Raw genomic sequence first — 19,397 nt, forward strand, 5'->3', positions numbered from 1 at the left:
GGGCCCGGTCCGTCTCTGGAGACTAGAAGCAGAGTGTGGTCATACTTCATACATGCCTCACATGTTAACAGGCCTCTCTACGAAACACATGCGCGTACACACGCACACACACACACACAGATGAATGGGCCTCCATGGACTTTTCTGTTAAGTGGACTATAGATCATCTGAGGGGAAAATGAGGATGGGTGACGAGAGAGTTTGGATGAAATAATTTGTTGTAACGATTCTGTAAACAGACTCCGTCTGCAGAGCCTGCGCCAGAACCAATCAGACTGGTGTTGGGTTTCCATAGCAGAGGGACGTTTCATGTTTTTACGGGACCTTTCTGCGAACAAGCATGTGCTCATTTCTATTGGTTGGTATTAATATAACACGTTAACTGTGAAAGAAAAAAGTATTTTAAATGTGTTAGACACAATGTTGTTATGTGACTGAGAAACTACTAAACTGCTACACTTCAAAACTTAGCTGCCGTCGCACGTTCGCCCCCAAAACGACTCCAGTATCCAGTGAAAACGACGCGTCCTGGAGAAGGCGTCAAAAGTTTGTGAAACCGTGCCCCCGTCTTACAAACAGTAGCCCGTGTATCTGACGCGGTGGGGCCAAAGAGAGCATGACCATTCCATAGTATTCTCCATTAGCGTCTCCGTGAAATACATTTCAATATTTTGTTTGGCCGCGCTTGGAGGTACGGAAGAGCCGGACATGCTCCCTGTGCGTAACCATGGCGCCAGGCCCGCCCATCTGCTGTGTGATCTACATCTGTGTCCATGTGGGGACCAGATGTCCCTACAAAGACAGTAAATCCTGACAAATCGCTCAGCAAGGATTTCTGGTCGGACCCCAGTAGGATAAATGGAATTTCTGGCTTGGGCGTTGGTTGTAGGATGAGATAAAAAAAAAATGTTTGCCATGGTGTTAGAATTGAGGTAACTTTTTGGGTCAGGCATTATGGGTGAGGCGTTAGGGCTGGGATATGTTTAGGCACGAAGGTCAGGTTTTTGAGGTTAGGGTTAGGTTGAGGACTAGGAGATTGGGAACATCAAGATCTGGGTTTGCGGTCCCCAGAAGTATAGAAAAACAAATCTTTGTGTGTGTCTGTGTGTGTAAAAGTACCATAGCCATGTCATTTTGGCAGTTCTACAGTGTGTATGTATATATTCAGCTTCAACAGTCTTATCAACATTGCACGTCTCCCTCTCCCGGGTGCTGTGAAACCCCAGTCCACGGAGCTCAGCATTATAACCCCCACCCCTCCCTCTTTGTCGCACGCCCTTCCCACTCTCTCGCTACCTCCCTCTGCCCGTCTCCCTTCCTCTCTTTTCAGGGTGCTGTGATAACCCCAGCTATGGACCACAGTATCTCCATGCAGCCCTCCAGTATAATGGCTCCTCTCACTCAGCAGATGAACCACATGTCTCTGGGCAACGCAGGAACAGTGAGTCCCCCACTTACCACATAGAACTGCACTTTGGAAGTCCTATTTTCCTGACCTTCCCTGACCCTAACCCTATTTTCCTGACCTTCCCTGACCCTAAACCTATTTTCCTGACCTTTCCTGATCCTAACCCTATTTTCTTGACCTTTCCTGACCCTAACCCTATTTTCTTGACCTTTCCTGACCCTAACCCTATTTTCCTGACATTTCCTGACCCTAACCCTATTTTCTAGACCTTTCCTGACCCTAACCCTATTTTCCTGACCTGGCAACTACAAACTCTTTAACCCTCCAGTACATGACTGCTTCAGCTGTCCCACTGTCTGACTATAACCCTTTATCTCCAGTACATGACCGTTTCAGCTGTCCCACTGTCTGACTTTAACCCGTTATCTCCAGTACATGACCGCTTCAGCTGTCCCACTGTCTGACTTTAACCCTTTATCTCCAGTACATGACCGTTTCAGCTGTCCCACTGTCTGACTATAACCCTTTATCTCCAGTACATGACCGTTTCAGCTGTCCCACTGTCTGACTTTAACCCGTTATCTCCAGTACATGACCGCTTCAGCTGTCCCACTGTCTGACTTTAACCCTTTATCTCCAGTACATGACCGTTTCAGCTGTCCCACTGTCTGACTTTAACCCTTTATCTCCAGTACATGACTGCTTCTGCTGTCCCACTGTCTGACTTTAACCCTTTATCTCCAGTACATGACCGTTTCAGCTGTCCCACTGTCCGACTTTAACCCTTTATCTCCAGTACATGACCGTTTCAGCTGTCCCACTGTCTGACTTTAACCCTTTATCTCCAGTACATGACCGTTTCAACTGTCCCACTGTCTGACTTTAACCCTTTATCTCCAGTACATGACTGCTTCAGCTGTCCCACTGTCTGACTTTAACCCTTTATCTCCAGTACATGACTGCTTCAGCTGTTCCATTGTCTGACTTTAACCCTTTATCTCCAGTACATGACTGCTTCAGCTGTCCCACTGTCTGACTTTAACCCTTTATCTCCAGTACATGACCGCTTCGGCTGCTGTTCCTATGCAAGGAGCTTACATTCCCCAGTACACAGCTGTTCCTGCCACCCCCTGCCTCGCTGTGGAAGTAAGTACTATCTCACTATCAACAAGCAACATCCAAGTGTTACGAAATCTGGGTTTTGATGTACTATTTTATTAAAAGAACAATCTGAGTTTTTATGCGGTATTATATTAATGGGACAATCTGCCTTCTGATGCACTATTATATTAAAGGGGTTAATCTGGAGTTGCTGCATATTGTTTTTTTATTTACCACCTTTAATGATCCATTGTTTCATGGAGAATATAACTTGCCTCATGAGTTTATAACTTATAGACACCTCATGAGCTGCTGTAACCAAGCAGAACTCCTCAAATATCCTCAAAAACATGGTTCAAACTAAAACGTTGACATAATGTCAGGTCGGTCCTTCCGTCCGTAACTAATAGATATCACATAGGAACAGGGGCGGGGAGAACGTTTGTCAGGTCAAAACTCCGCCCTCGAGGACTCACTATGACCTCATTTCCCGATGCCTCTTCCTGGTTCCACTTCCTGCTGCCAGAGGTTGGTGACAGAGGGCTCGCCCCAGACAGGACCCCCCAATGCACCAGACACTAATGGACAGCAGCCCCTGGAGAACGACACAGCGGCCTACTCCTACCAGCAGACTAAGTAGGCCCACCAAACAGACCTCCTTGTCTGACCCTATCATACACAGTCAAGTGCGTTGCCACTACCTTAAGTAGAACTGGTCAGGGTCTGGATGCCAACTGTATGACTTTAACAGGAGGTGCCTGCGAGGATGTTGAGGATTAAAAGGATCTCCTCCGTTTTTCTTTACCTCGCCACATTTAAAAAATAAAAAATGTTTGTATTTCTTTGTCAGATAACAGGAGGAAGAGGAGGGGCGATTCCAATAGCTGCATTGCCTTGAGGGACAAACTCCACTGAAGCAACGGATGGATGGATGGATGAATGGAGGGGTGAAAAAGAAAAGGATGTAAAAAAAGGAGGACATGGGGAGGATTGCTTTCAGTTTTCACGGGCGAAAAAAAATAAAATACATGTTATTTCGTATCTGGCCTATATGAGAAAGGGAGATAGAGAGAGTTAGGTTAGTATTGAGATCAAGATGGGGCTCAGAATATGAATTGCTGCAGTGTGGTGGAGTTTATTGTTGGCCAGCATGAAGCTGGAGTTGTTCTACAACTACAAAGAATGAACTAAAAAAGGAATTTTAAAAAAAAAGTGACAAAAAAAGGACAAAAAAACTAACAAAAAGTAAACATTTAAAAGTAATGTTAGATTGAGATCATGGTTGTTTTTTTATCACCTGAAAGAGGAAACAAAGAAACAGGTTGTCTTCCTTTGATATTAAGCTACTTCATTTTCTTTCTTTTTTAAATGATTTAAAATTGTAGTTTTCTAGAGAACTTTAAAATAAATCTTTGTTGCCTTAATTTCTCAGACGTTGGAGTCTCGTCCATTTGTCTGAAAATATTTTAGAAATGTGTAAAAAGAAAAAGACTGCGTGTGAAATAGGCACTGTGGATGCCTCAGGTAGCTGGTGGAACACAGATCAAAGCTAAGGATATACTGTACAGCTTATGGAGAGTACTGTCATTGTGTGGAGAAGATTTTAAATGATGTGGTCTGTGGTAAATTGTGTTTTGGGGATAATAGAATCTCCATGTTGATGGTAGGTGGGTGGGGCTAGAAAAATGCGACCGCTTTTATTGTGGGAAATGCAGTTTAGCGATTAAAAACCACAAAAAAAAAAAAAGATTTTGTTACTTTGTTAAAAATGGCATTAGTGTGTTTTTACCTGCAATCTTTTTATGAACTTTTATTGTTTTCCTTATTCAGCCGGCTTTGCTTGTCTCACCGCAAAAACATAAAAAAAGCCCACAAAAAAAAACTGTCAGCAGTTCAAAGGTACATTGGCGTATCTGAGTTTAAAAAGAAAATGTGTGCAAAATGAAGCAATAGTTTTAGAGAAATTTAAATTACATTAGTCTTTTCTTAGCTGTGGATCAGATGCAGCCAGCAGTATACATATTTTATACCAAAGATGACGTAACTTGTAGAGATAGTGAAGAGATAGTTGATATAGATTTTCTTTTAGTTAAATTCTTACCTTCCTTCTTGTTGTATAATGTGCTGTACATTAGATGGTTTTAGGGCTAGACTTCTGGTTCAAGGCCTTTTCCTATTGGCTCTGCAGATAAGTTGCAATGTTGATTGGTTCCTATCTCTGAAGCAGTCGCATGTCAGTCACTCAGAACTTTAGGAACAAAGTGTGTAACAGGTCCTAACACATACTTCACCCAAGCGCTGTAAGGAAAATCACGTATACACACACACACACACACACGTCCACACAGAGTGATTAATCATGATGTTCCACTAGGGGGCGCTGATGGGGTAACAGAGGGCAAATCCTACGAGTTCCTGATATACTGTATTTCATGTTGGTTTATCTGATGTAAATCCACGCAACCTCTATATTTACCACTGCAAGGACAACCACTGTTGACAACAACCTTTTCACCCCACCCACGAAGGCTTAACCACAAGGACCAGACTGTCTGCAAAGGCAACATGCTATGTTCTGGAAGCTTATATGGGAATATTTACCTGTCTCTCCAGTGGGGAGGGAGGTGAAAGCTTGTTTATATAATTTTGTGTGTTGCTTTTTATTTTTTTAATTTTTTTTTATGTGTTAGCTGCTATGGGGTGTTCAGTGTTGAGGAGCCAATCAGAATTCTAGTCTTGGCTTGGGGAGTGAAGGTGTATGCCTGTTCAGAATAGTGTTTTTAAGCCATCACAGTGACCTGTGGACCAGTCTTATTAGTTTACAATCCACTCCCTGTTCTTCACGCCATGTCCTGTTACCCAGAGTAAAAGGTGTGGAATGCTGGTCAAACAGTAGAAAACCCAGGCTAATCTCAATGCTCAATGAAAAACATATCTAACTGAAGATCTAGGATTTGGCTTCATTGTCATGTCATTGTATACTGTCCAGTTCAAGTCTGACTGAAGTTGCACCTGGGAATCTGATAGGTTAGTTACAGGAACACCAAGGACTCTGATTGGCTATCTGTTCTGAGGTCACACTGTTAACCCCACCCATCTGGCTCAGTGTAATGGAAAGTTAAAATGGAGATATCAGTAAAATAAACTACAACCAAATTGAGCGATAACAGGAAAAAAAAGTCTATTAGGAAATAAATTATTGAGAGAGAAAAGAGATCATCTATTTATGACATCATTTTGTACAGGTGTTTAATAAAAGAGCATGAAACAGGTTTATAAGGATCCGATTTTTCTTTAATTTGCTGCAAGCATCCGTCAACAACCGTGTGATAAACCTGAGAGTCTGTGTAGATCAGTGAATGTTAGGGTTAAACTTCTTCTGTTTTCCTTTTTGTTCTCTTTTAATAAAGCTTTCAATCAAATAAAACATGTGGATTATTATTTATATCCTCCATCTTTGTTTCGTATGCAAGGTCACACCACTAGAGGACAGTACCCAGATGGTTAAAACAAGAGGAGCTCACTAGACCTTAAAAACAACAGACAGAAGGAGATGAATGACTGCAGGGAAACTGAGTATAGAAAGTCAAGGTCTAATTTAATGCAATTTAAAAAGAGAGAGGTAAGGAGGGGTGGAAAAGAGGCAGAAAGACTGTTTGACTTTAATGAAACATCCTTATTTCCCTAACTCCCCACTCCACAAAACTCCCACGTAAAACCGCATCTTGTGCCAACACTCTGTATTCAAAAACGTAACTAAACATCACTAGCTGCGCAATAAGCAATATTTCACAATACACAAACACATCGTACCAAGCACCACAAGCTCCACACTGTCACATTTCCCCTGTACACACAGACATCACCCTGCACCACAAAGCTACACAATCCTGTTTCACTTTACATAGACACACATCAATATAAAACTGTGTTCCTTCATCTTCATGTAGTTTTTGTTAGGAATTGTACAACCCTGTTTGCAAAACATTTGGGACGCTGTGTAAAATGTAAAGAGAAACAGAATGGAATGATTTAAACCTTATATTCAATAGAAAATTGTACAACGACAACATATCAAATGTTGAAACTGAGAAATGTTGTTTTTCTTGAAAAATATATGGCCACTTTTAATTTGGTGCTAGAAACACGTTTCAGAAAAGCTGGGGTAGGGGCAACAAAAGACTGGTAAAGTTGTGTAAGGCTTGAAAAATACTTGGTGGAATATCACACAACTAATTAGGTTAACTGGCAACAGGCCAGTAATAAGATTGAGTATAAAAAGAGGATGAGTTTTTCAGAAGTAAAGATGGGGAGGGGTTCACCACTCTGTGAAAGACTACACAGGCGAATAGTACAACAGTTTAAGAAACATTGCAATTTTCCCAATGGAAAATTGCAATGTTTGGGGATCTCATCATCTACCATACCATAAAGCAATATTAGATGTCTGTGATCTTCGGGCCCTCAAGCGGCACTGCATTAAAAACAGACAAGATTCTGTAGTGGACATCAATGCATGGGCTCAGGAACACTTCCGAATACTATTGTCTTTGAACACATACGTCGCTGCATCCACAAGTGCAAGTTAAATCTCCACCATGCAAAGAAGAAACCAGATATAAACAAGATATACAAACCCTGCTGCCTTCTCTGGGCCTGAGCTCATTTAAGAATTATGGACACTGTGTCCTCCAGGCTCAAGAGGAGAGGGTCGATCTGGCTTCTTATCAGTGCACAGTTGAAAAGTCAGCATCCGTAATGGTATGGGGGTGCATTTGTGTACGTGGCATGGGTGACTTGCACATCTGTGAAGGCACCATTAATGCTGAACAATATACATAGGTTTTGGAGCAACATATGCTGCCATTGAAAACATTTAGTGCATTATGAAACGAAAAATACAACAAAGGAGACCCAGTACTCTTTGAGCAGCTGAAATCTTATATCAAGCAAGAATGGGAATACATTTCACTTTTAAAACTACTGCAATTGGTCTCCTCAGTTCCCTAATGCTTACAGAGCATTGTTAAAAGAAGAGGTGATGCAACACAGTGGTAAACATGCCACTGTCCCAACTTTTTTCAAAGGTGTTGCTTGCATCAAATAAAAAATGTATTTCTTCCAAAAACAATAACATTTCACAGTTTCAACATTTGATATGTTGTCTTTGTAGTATTTTTATAAAAATATAGGGATAAATAATTTGTGCATCATTGCATTCTGTTTTTATTTGCATTTTACGCAGCGTCCCAACTTTTTTGGAAATTGTGTTGTACTAATGGTGGGCCCTCCCAGAGACAGGTGTATTCAACCTAAAATCTATTTAAACACCTTGACAGCACACCAGTAGACTGCATTCAACTAAATACGTGACCTCTAAAGACAGTTATTTGCAACAAAGCTCATTCTGGTGCATCATAGCAAAGGATATGAATACTTACGCAATCAATTGTTTTCTGTTTCATACAGATAATTGATTAAGAACTATTTATTTTTATTTTTGACATTATGGAAATGTTGGTGTTGATTAATGGCAAAAAACACAAATTAAATTTTGAGAGCAACTGTAGATCCAAAATATCCACCCCAACCTCACAGGCGGACCCATCAAGTCCCCAAACATCCAACTCAAATTCAACCCTGAGGTACCAAAATCCATCCCACTAAATACCACCATCGGGACTGTTGCCCACAACTCAGTTCCTCCATGTAAACCAGACAGACAGTTCAACTCAGGCAAACAAAAGAATCAACAAAACACAATATACCAGCATACCTGGACCCCATCACAAACTCCAGGAAAACCAACACCGCAAATCTCTCACACAGTTTGAAAAAAGCCAGCAGCTGCGCAATGCTAGCACATCTCGGGGCTCAGTAACGGCTCAAAATGTTTCAGTACACATACATAAAAACACTGTGCAAAGTGCAAAAACTGCAGAGAATTGATGCTCCCGACCTATTAACGGGAGCGCAGAGTGACAGTGAGACAGATATGAACAAGGTTAAAGGGAAAGAGAGATCACATGAAGAGATTTCAGGAAGTAGGGAGAGAAAAAAGATTTCCTGTGGAAAGAATGAGAGGATGAACTTTACCCTTTCCTTCATGTGACCACTACCCACTTCCACACGTTCAATCCTCATATCCCCTCTCCTCCTCCTATCCCCTCTGCTCCTTCTATCCCCTCTCCTCCTCCTATCCCCTCTGGTCCTTCTATCCACTCTCCTCCTCCTATCCACTCTGCTCCTTCTATCCCCTCTCCTCCTCCTATTCCCTCTGCTCCTCCAATCCCCTATCCTCCTCCTATCCCCTCTGCTCCTCCTTTTCCCTCTGCTCCTCCTATCCCATGTCCTCCTCCTATCCCCTGTCCTCCTCCTATCCCCTGTCCTCCTCCTATCCCCTCTGCTCCTCCTATCCCCTGTCCTCCTCCTATCCCCTCTGCTCCTCCTATCCCCTCTCCTCCTCCTATCCCCTCTCCTCCTCCTATCCCCTCTCCCCCTTACTCCTATCCCCTTCCTCTCCCCTTTCCATCCCTCCTCCCGCATGTTTCAACCCTAATTGAGGATTGTCTCTCTGCACAACAAGACAATTCAGCAGGCTCCGTGACTTTTGAACCCACATGACCTTTGTCATGACCCCTCCCTGCCCCTCTTCCTCTTCCTAGGTTAACACATTGTGTCTGTGGTCACAGCTGGCACTTAACTACTCAATAGATCTATTAAACAGACCCAATACAGGATACAGAAGAGTGTGTGTCTCTCTGTGTGTGTGTGCGTGTGTGTGTGTGTGTTTGTGCGTCATAGAGAGAGAGAGAAAGTCTTTGCTGTCCAATATTTTTTCTCATACAATAGAAATCTCCCGCTCCTACAGTAAATCAAAAGGGTCAGATTGGTCAGAGCGTGATAGGGCATTCAATTGGTTAGCTTGTAATTCAACAGCATTTAATTGGGCATTATGTGATTAGTCCATATGTGATTGGGCAGCATGTGATTAGTGAGTATGTGATTGGACAGCATTTGACTGGGCAGCATTTGATTAGTGAGTATGTGATTGGACAGCATTTGATTGGGTAGCATGTGATTGGGCAGCATATGATTTGGCAGTATGTAATTGGGCAGCATGTGATTGGGAGGCATTTGATTGGGCAGTATGTGATTGGGCAGCATTTGATTGGGCAGCATGTGATTAGTGAGTATGTATTGGACAGCATGTGATTGGGCAGCATGTGATTGGGCTGTATGTGATTGGGAAGCATGTGATTGGGCAGTATGTGATTGGGCAGCATGTGATTGGGCAACCTGTGATTGGGCAGCATGTGATTGGGCTGTATGTGATTGGGCAGCATGTGATTGCGTAATGATTGACAGGACTTCACGTAATGATTGCGTAATGATTGACAGGACTTCACGTCCAAACATAACCTGGTCTGTTCCAGGTCCAAAGTACAGTGTACACAGATAACGACTCTTTTATATCTCTGTTCTCCTCTCCTCTCTCGCCTTCCTTCCTCTCCTGTCTCCTCTCCTCTCTGTCCTCTTCCTTCCTCTCCTGTCTCCTCTCCTCTCTGTCCTCTTCCTTCCTCTCCTGTCTCCTCTACTCTCCTGCCCTAACCTCAGGAAGTGTGAGGGTAGGACTCCACTTCCCTCCACCACACCTGCAGACGGGCCTTGTCACATGATCGCCGAGGGATGACAAGCCACCGACAAAAAACAAAAAGCAGAAGTAGTGTCAGCCCGCTGGGATGATTACATATTGAAGACTGAATCTACAGGAAAGCACCAAAACCAGGGAAACTCCAATAGAGTCCACCCCCCCTGTGTGCCACCGGGTCGCACTCCTTAGTGTCTGGAACTCTATCGGAGGGAAGCAACATCTTTCTACAAGAAACTTGCGTGAAGGGGAACAGTAGGCTTGATACTGTCCACCCTTGCTGTCTTGCCAGGTGGGCTCTCGTCGCCACTGGGATGCCCTCCCTCCAATGCCTTTCTGGGGAAGAGTCACTGGCTTGTTGTTGTCTCTCTGTTGCGCACTTGTGCAATTGGGCTGTACTCTGCTGGCAATACTCGGCTCTCGTTCATGGTGGTTGCGGTTGGTGGGTGTCTCTTTGGTTGATGCCTGGCAATGTGGGTGGATTGATTTCCTGCCTGTTGGGCCCTGTCCGGGGCCTCCCCCGGGTAGGGCCACAGTGTCGCTGGACCCCCCATCTCAGTTCCTAGGTCTTACGCTGCTATATTATTGTGCTGGGGGATTGGGTCAGTTCTCCTTCCCCACAAAGTTCTCCTTCTCCACTATAAATTGTTGTTGATACGATGAATGCATTTTCTGAATTTTCCCAGTCTTCTCCCGTTTTAAACTTTAGGAGGACATGAGGTCCTGGTCCACACCTGCGGAGTACCTGGTTTGGGGAGCCCTTTGCTGTCCCAGTCCTTGTCCATCTGGTCATACTTCTGACCTAGTCTAGTTTTAAATAGACTCTGGATTTAGCCCAGATAAATGTATTAATTATTCCAATTGGACTCTTAATATCTCACCCGGCACAGCCAGAAGAGGACTGGTCACCCCTCTGAGCCTGGGTCCTCTCTAGGTTTCTTCCTAAAATTCAGCCTTTTTAGGGAGTTTTTCCTAGCCACTGAAATTCAACACTACTGTTGTTTGCTCCTTGGGGTTTAAGGCCGGGTGTCTCTGTAAAAGCACTTTGTGACAACCGCTGTTGTAAAAAGGGCTTTATAAATAAATTTGATTGAAACTGTTTGTGTTTTTGTTTATGGTGCTGGAAGATTCTGTTCTACAGCCACCCACAAGTGTTCCATCAAGTTGAGATTTGGTGACTACACCGGCCATGATATCGCACTCACGCTCAACCTTCCTCTTTCCCCATGGATGGAGGGCAACCACGCCCCCCTCTTTCCCCGTGGATGGAGGCGTGGTTGCCCCCTGGAACGTGTTTTCACTTTGTCGTCATGGGTTAGTGTGTCTAGATTGGATTGACGGCAGAAAATGGACGAATTTAATGGATTAAACGTGAAGTCCATAAAACAACAGAGAATGTGGAGAAGGTGAAGGCGTCTGGATCCTTCTCAAAGGCTCGGTATGTGTTTCCATGCCGATGCGTTCAGTCTTATTGCATGTCAACATGACAACCTTAACCTACAGTCACCCCAACGGCCCCAAACACTCACCCCAGTCAAAGTACAGTGTACTGCTTTGATACTGCCATTCTCAAAGTCTCTGTTCTTCTCTATCTGTCCATCTATCTCCTTTATCAGCCTCTCTCTCTGCCTGTCTCTCTCTCTCTCTCTCTCTCTCTGCCTGTTTCTCTCTCTCTCTCTCTCTCTCTGGTGGTTTTTCCATCAGTCTTTTTAACAGTTTTTTTCTCCGGTCTCTCTCCTCTTTAGCCAGTCTCCAGATAGGGAGAGAAAACAGGCCCTGCTCAGATGGCGAGGAAACTGGTCGCCATAGAAGCATGCCTGACAACAAGTGTAAACAGGCCAACTCTGAAGAGTATGGGGAAGGTGGGGTGTATGGGCATGGGGGGGCAGAGGTGAAGCTGTATCTTCTAAGGAGACGAGCGGTTAAGGCCCATGCGGGGACTGTTTGCATAGAAAGTTTTGGAAATGTGCAACAAGCTAAATCGTTTCCAAACATTGGCTAACATATTCCATTGGTCTAGTGTTAGCCGTGACCAATTGCTAACGGTGGCTAATGGATTGAGAGACAGTTTGCAGCAAACATAACCTGGTCTGTTCCAGGTCCAAACTGCCACTGTGAATAATCAAGTGACTATGTTGGATTTTTTTCTGCTTGAAGTAGGAAGAGCAATGTCATCTGCACTTGGCTTATTGCCTCATTGGTCCTTTGAACAATTTTTCATTAATGAGGAAAAGAGGTGACCGGTCTGGAGGTCGGGGGGTGCACCGTGGTTATCAGAGACAGAGACAGACCATACTTATCAGAGAAACAGACCATACTTATCAGAGAAACAGACCATACTTATCAGAGAAACAGACCATACTTATCAGAGAAACAGACCATACTTATCAGAGAAACAGACCATACTTATCAGAGAAACAGACAGACATTGGTTATCAGAGACAGAAACAGACCATAATTATCAGAGAAACAGACAGACATTGGTTATCAGAGACAGAAACAGACCATAATTATCAGAGAAACAGACAGACATTGGTTATCAGATACAGAAACAGACCATAATTATCAGAAAAACAGACAGACGTTGGTTATCAGGAACAGAAACAGACCTTTCTCTGAATTGAATTTAGTCTGGGAAAGCCCAAGTCTTCAGACAGCTCTGTCTGTCTGGCGGTCTGGCAGTCTGTCTGGCTGTCTGTCTGGCTGTCTGTTTGTCTGGCTGTCTGTATGTGTCCGTCTGTGTGTGTGTGTGTGTGTGTGTGTGTGTGAACATGAACATCTTTGCGTTTATGCGTGTGTGTCTGTGTGCACAGGTTTACACTGAAAGCAAAAAAAACTATGTTTTAGGTTTTGATTGGGCTAAACTTCATAATTGGGGTTGGGATTAAAATTCAGATTTTAGGGATAATTGGTTTTTGAATTAGATTTTTTATTTATTTTTGTCTCCACAACGATTATAAAACCTAACATGTGTGTGTGTGTGTGTTCATTTCCCAATACAATACAAAAAATGACTACTAAAGCAAATATTTCCAAAAAGTCCCTCCATTTATAGGAAGCGAGATGATAAATTCTTATAACAGGTCAGCTGTGCACATCTGTAACATAACATCACTGGGACCTTGACAGAATTAAAGGGGCTGCATGTAGAGTTTTTCCATCTGAATATCAGAAAATGTCCATAACACATCTTCAGTAAAAGTGGAATGAAGAGTGGAGTGTGGTGACTCAGTCATGACACACAAACACACACACACACACACATTTGACAGTGTTCACTCTTAATTTGGGTGTGTACAAAGCACATCCAAAAATGCAGAATTTTTATTGGCCAATAGAAGGTGCCCTGGCTTTTGAGCCACACCTTGTCAATGTCCGTTTATACAGTTTAAGAGCAAGCAGTGAATAGTATAGGGAATCATTGTGACATTTGCTCTTTTATATCTATAAATATCCAGTTTTTACAGATTTTGTAAACTGGTCGACCAACAGTGAGATCATTTTATTTAAACGGTTGCTTTGTGTAATTCGGGTAACTTTCACAAATTGTGAACAAATTAGGGACAGAGCCTTTAACATCAGTAGTTACGGTAAGTCTGTTTAAAGAGCAACTGCAGGGAGAAGTCGCCAGCTATTGTGTCACCATGTAATACTGGGGTGGGTTTGAATTACAATCCTGTAAACTAGTCAAAGCCTACCGTGCCCATATATGGGATACGTGGGCTCCACGTCAATCCTGTATGACCTTGGCCATGATAAGAATCAGCCAAAAAAATTATTTCGCCTTAAAGTAAAAGTACACAGCTGGAGGACGTGCAAAGTAATATGAAAAGAGGGATCACGCACCATTTGGACGAGATAATGTTTAGCAAGGTTGAGATACTGTCTGAAAATATGTAGCTAAATAAAATCTATAATTATTTAAGTCAGCACAATCGTGGCATAATGTAAACTTCTCTATGGTGGTTAATTGTTACTGCAGCTAGATTCATACAAGGAAAATTTGACTTTAAAGTGTGCATATGTGTGTGTGTGTCATGACTGAGTCACCACCTGGTCACACACACACACACACACACACACACACACTCACACACTAGAGAGTTGGCCAACCTCACAGTTTTCTCAGAGTCCAGGAAAGCCTGAATCCTCGGGGACTGTGTTCTTGTAAGAGTGTGCTCGCGCATGTCCGCTTGCGCGTGCGTCTTTCTTAGTCATGAGTGAGCCAGCTAGCTGCCTCTTCCATCTGGTCCACATTAGTTTGACAGTCACAGTGTCTCTATCTCTGTTCGGCAGGGTCGATCAGCTCTCCGCTTTTTTTCGCAGACACCCTCAATCTGTCACCACGACGAGGCATTCCTCGCGCCTGGTCCAGCCCCGGGAGGGTAAAAAAAACTGTAGGTCCAGCACTCACCTCAGTCGTCATGAAAACATTTGAGCGCCTGGTTCTGTCCCATCATAAAGCCGCCAGCCTTCCTCGACCCGGCGCAATTCGCCCGGAAGGCCGACGGGTTTGCGGAGGACACGCCATCAACGCTTCACCCTCCGACGGCTCAACAAGAAAGTTGAATGCCAGGTTGCCGTGGTAACCCCCTGTGCCACTATCCTCCGGCAGGTGGCGGGTCGGGCACGGGGTGCGCTGCGCGACACATAAAGCAACTATAGCCTACTAGCAGGAGTATATTTTGTGCATCCTGCCTTGAAACGTTGGCAGTGACGCGTTTGGGTTTGGAGCTGTGGACCGGGCGGTAGATAGAGCGCTGTGAAAAGTGACATGCCTAGTTGTGCCTGTAACGGTCTTACTGGACTTACTGGACAACAGAGAACCCATGCTTCAGTAGCTTACAAGGCGCTGATATGCTTCGGCTAGTGTGGTTTGAAGTTCTGGCTTAGAGTGCCGCTTATTTTTGCCAGAACTGTGTGGATGGTTGGGCCAAGGTTGGGCATGCAGTGTTTCCCAATAGCACATGTTTCAGGGTGGAAGGAAACAAGGTTTAAGGGAAAACAGTTGCTCCCTGAGCCAACCCTATCACACGCACACACACGCAATATACACACTAACAAGGATGTACGCAGACACACATACTGTGTACACGCACAAACACACACGTACACACAATGTGCGCCAATATACACCACCACTACATAAACTAAATCTCCAGAAGTTACTGCCAAACGCCTGTTTGTCTTTCAGCTAACGAATTGGCACCCCTTTAGTTAATTTTTTTAATATATTGGCACCCCTTTGGTTTTTAGCTAACATATTGGCACCCGTTTGCTTAACAGCTAACATTGTTTTTTACCATTTTAACCATTTGCAAATCTGGCTGGGTTAAAGCTGGCATCTTGGATGTGAATATGAAAATCCTTATTTTGATGTTGTTGTTTGTAGTGTTACACATAAAGTAAATACATTCCGTTTTGGGGAGTTTTTATAACGCTGTTTGTACCGTTTAACTCCTCTTACCAATCCACTTGTGTCTTTCCCAATAGCAAGGTCCAAGACATTACAAAAAACCTATCCGGAGTTGACCACAACTCTCTATTTTCTCCTGCGTCTATTTACGTAGGTTAAAACACACCAACCCTGTTTTCACTGTGCCCACTGCTTCTCTACTGCCTGCGCTTCTACCTTCGGGTGAAAGAAGTGTTACCAGGCTTTCTGCACTTTGCAGGGACAAATCACTGGCCGTACGTGAAAACACATCATAACAATGCTCTTTAACGTACGAAAGAGGAAAAGACATCTCCTTGACAGTTGATGAAATTGACCCTGACTCTTATTCCAATAGGACGTTGCCAGCAGACTCTGATTCTGTTCTGAGGGTTTGCCCCCTGAATCTAAGTGCTATAATTATAGTATATCTGACTCCGGATAAACGCAACGCCGAATCTCAACACTGCCTTTACTGCAATGATGGACCTTAATTTACTGATTTTATTACTGTCTTATTGCAGAGATGAACATGATTTATCCCCAAGCCCGACTGTTTAAATGCACGCTGCCCTTGTATGTACACAGTCATTAGTAGTCTAGACGGAGGTAGTGATGCTTGTTAACTACACCCTGTAAATAATGATGTCTTCAGGCAGAGAATGTCATTCTGCAACATAACGCACCTCCACGATTCATTGTGGCCACGGGAGAACTGTCGTTCCCCTCTCTTCCATCCTGACACATATTCCCTCAGATCCTCGCGTTATCCCGGCCTGCGGACGATCAGGAAAATTTGCCGCGCATGACTAACGCATAAATCACTTGACCACGGGTCACCTTAAACCACCATGACAACAATCTCCCTGACAACAATCCTCCTAACAGCAACCATTCTGCCCGACGCCTCAATGACACACGGCAGGACAATTAAAAAAAAAAAAGAGGAAGAGGGAAGAGAGGAGGGGCGGGAGGGAAGAGGAGAGTTGAAAGAGGGAGAGAGAGACAGAGACAAAATGGAGAGAGAGAACAGAGGCAGTGTCCGATGCATACCACAGCAATGAGGTAAAGGCTATAGTGTGGATAGGGGTCACTGAAATTATCAACACACACACACACACACACACACACACAGACACGCATACACACACACAGACACGCACACACACACACAGACACGCATACACACACAGACACGCATACACACACAGACACACATACACACAGACACACACACACTCACACATACCCACACACAGACACACACAGACACGCATTCACACAGACAAACACACACTCACACATACCCACACACAGACATACACGCACGCACACATACACACACACACACACATTCAGACACAAACTGACATGCACACACACAGACAAACACACACTCACACATACCCACACACAGACACACATACGCACGCACACATACACACACACACAGACACGCATACACACAGACACACACTCACACGTACCCGCAGACAGACACACACAGACAGACACACACAGACACACACACAGACACACACACAGACACACACAGACAGACACACACAGACACGCATACACACAGACACACACACAGACACACACACAGACACACACACAGACACACACAGACACACACAGACACGCACACACAGACACGCACACACAGACACACACGCAGACACACAGACACGCATACACACAGACACAGACACAGACACACACACAGACACGCACACACACAGACACACACACAGACACACACACACAGACACACACACACACAGACTCACACACAGACACGCACACAGACACATTAACATCCAGTCACCCTCGCTGGACTCTGGACTTTCCGACACCAAACAGTTTCTCTCCACACAAGTATAATGGAGTCATGTGATGGGTGTGATCATGTAGGCACGAACCGGGCTGTAAAAGCCTGCATCCCGAATGGCAGCCTGATCCCTATGCAGTTCATTGCAGCGTAGGCCCCTTGTGTAAAGTGGTACAGTACATAGGAATGAAGGTGCTAATTAGGACTCAGGGAGGGGTTATGCTTGTACTAAGATGATGTGGTGCTGTCAGAATCTGGTCCGGAACATCTGAGAATCGGAACACAGATCAGGGTAAAGAGCCTTGACTTGGGTTGAGTGCCAACTGGCAGTCTGTTCCCTATGTAGAGCACTTCCTTTGACTGGAGCCCTATGGGAGAGTAGTGCACTTCCTTTGACTGGAGCCCTATGGGAGAGTAGTGTACGTCCTTTGACTGGAGCCCTATGGGAGAGTAGTGCACGTCCTTTGACTGGAGCCCTATGGGAGAGTAGTGCACGTCCTTTGACTGGAGCCCTATGGGAGAGTAGTGCACTTCCTTTGACTGGAGCCCTATGGGAGAGTAGTGCACTTCCTTTGACTGGAACCCTATGGGAGAGTAGTGCGCTTCCTTTGACTGGAGCCCTATGGGAGAGTAGTGCACTTCCTTTGACTGGAGCCCTATGGAAGAGTAGTGCACTTCAAAGGAAACAGGGTTCCAAAATCCACAGTGTCCCTTCAGCTCTGGGTTTCAAACATGTACAATCCTTGGCATCTGAGAACCCCCCCCCCACACACACACACACAGACACACTGCCTGTCCTGTCTGTTTCATTAGGACGAACCACCCAAACTAAATACCTAGACTGTATGAGCGTCTAATTTGTAAAATAAATTACCCTTTTCCTGTTGGCGCAGGGGTGCTAGGCCATTTCCAAACCTGCAGGATGGGATACGGAATAAATATATGCCTGATTTCACACAGACACACACACAAACCAGCCTCTTCAGTGTTTATCTCCAGAGAGAGGAAAGGGCAGAATTAGGCAATCAGGAAGCGGATTAACAACAAGGAAATGACAGGGCGGGACAACAAATGATCAGGTTTTGCTGACAGATGCCACTCTGTTTCCTCGGCGCTTTCACCTTCTAAATCCTTCTGAGTTTCCCTCTGGCTCACTCCACATCCTACTCTCTCTGCTAGCCCCTCTCTCTCTCTCTCTCTCTCTCTCTCTCTCTGTTTTCTCTGCTCCAACTCTCTGTCTCTGTTTACTTTCTGTCTCTCCTCTCTCTCCTCCAACTCCAATTTTGTGTCCTTCTTGCCTTCTTCTCTTCAAACTCGTTCTCCTTCCAACTTCCTGTCTTCACCCATCTTTGTCTCTCCTCTCTGTAACTCTCCTTCTCTTTCTCTAACCAGTTTGCTCTCTACCACCTACCCACATTCTTACTCACTCCATTGTTAAAATCTCTTCTTGATTTTCTCTCAGCCCCAACAGAATGAGTAAAGAGTGTTTAAGCAGATGTTTTAGTTTCCCCAGATGAGAAAAAATCCATAGAAGGAGAGAGGAGTAAACCACTCACACCACCAGCTGCCTCATAGCTTACGGTTCCACTGCCTGGTAGTCTTTGGGTTACCTTTGACCCATAACCTCTGGTCTTTAATTCTGTCCCGTAGAGCTGTTATCCTCTCACCTTTGACCTCTGGTCTGCGATACTCCTGTCCATGGTCCATTTATTCTAGCTGTTCCCATGGAGGACAGCCAATAAGTTACAATTGGTATAGGTATTTGTGAATGTATGGTTAAGATGGTCCTGTCTCTGTTTCTGAGGGCATGACACAGTCTAAAATGTGTTCTGAGGGCATTGCTTGGAAGTGACAAGTGACAGGTCGTTATTTTGATAATTAGTAACAAGTGGTTATTTTCTTTCTCCGTGTCCTTCATTTTATTATTACTTCATACTTAAGCTATTGAGTTTTTTTTTTGGATTATATA

General features: G+C 44.3%; 1 protein-coding gene across 7 annotated transcripts in view; it reads left to right on the forward strand.

The window, feature by feature from the left end:
• Positions 1-4,819, forward strand: part of LOC105023490 (RNA-binding motif, single-stranded-interacting protein 3) — a 121,968-nt gene extending 117,149 nt beyond the window's left edge. For 4 of the 7 annotated variants that reach the window (XM_020054901.3, XM_020054900.3, XM_010892728.5 and 1 more), the window contains 4 exons: positions 1,331-1,441; positions 2,465-2,554; positions 3,036-3,145; positions 3,360-4,819. In XM_020054901.3, the coding sequence (XP_019910460.2) occupies positions 1,331-1,441; positions 2,465-2,554; positions 3,036-3,145; positions 3,360-3,363 (315 nt within the window). In that variant the 3' untranslated portion in view covers positions 3,364-4,819. Of the gene's footprint in view, positions 1-1,330; positions 1,442-1,840; positions 1,940-2,464; positions 2,555-3,015; positions 3,150-3,359 lie in introns of those variants that run through there. The other 3 variants (XM_020054902.3, XM_010892730.5, XM_034297674.1) reach the window with 3 other exon arrangements.
• The last annotated feature ends 14,578 nt before the right edge of the window (positions 4,820-19,397 follow it).

This window comes from Esox lucius, chromosome 16 (assembly GCF_011004845.1).
Source record: "Esox lucius isolate fEsoLuc1 chromosome 16, fEsoLuc1.pri, whole genome shotgun sequence".
NCBI classification, from domain to species: Eukaryota; Metazoa; Chordata; class Actinopteri; order Esociformes; family Esocidae; genus Esox; species Esox lucius.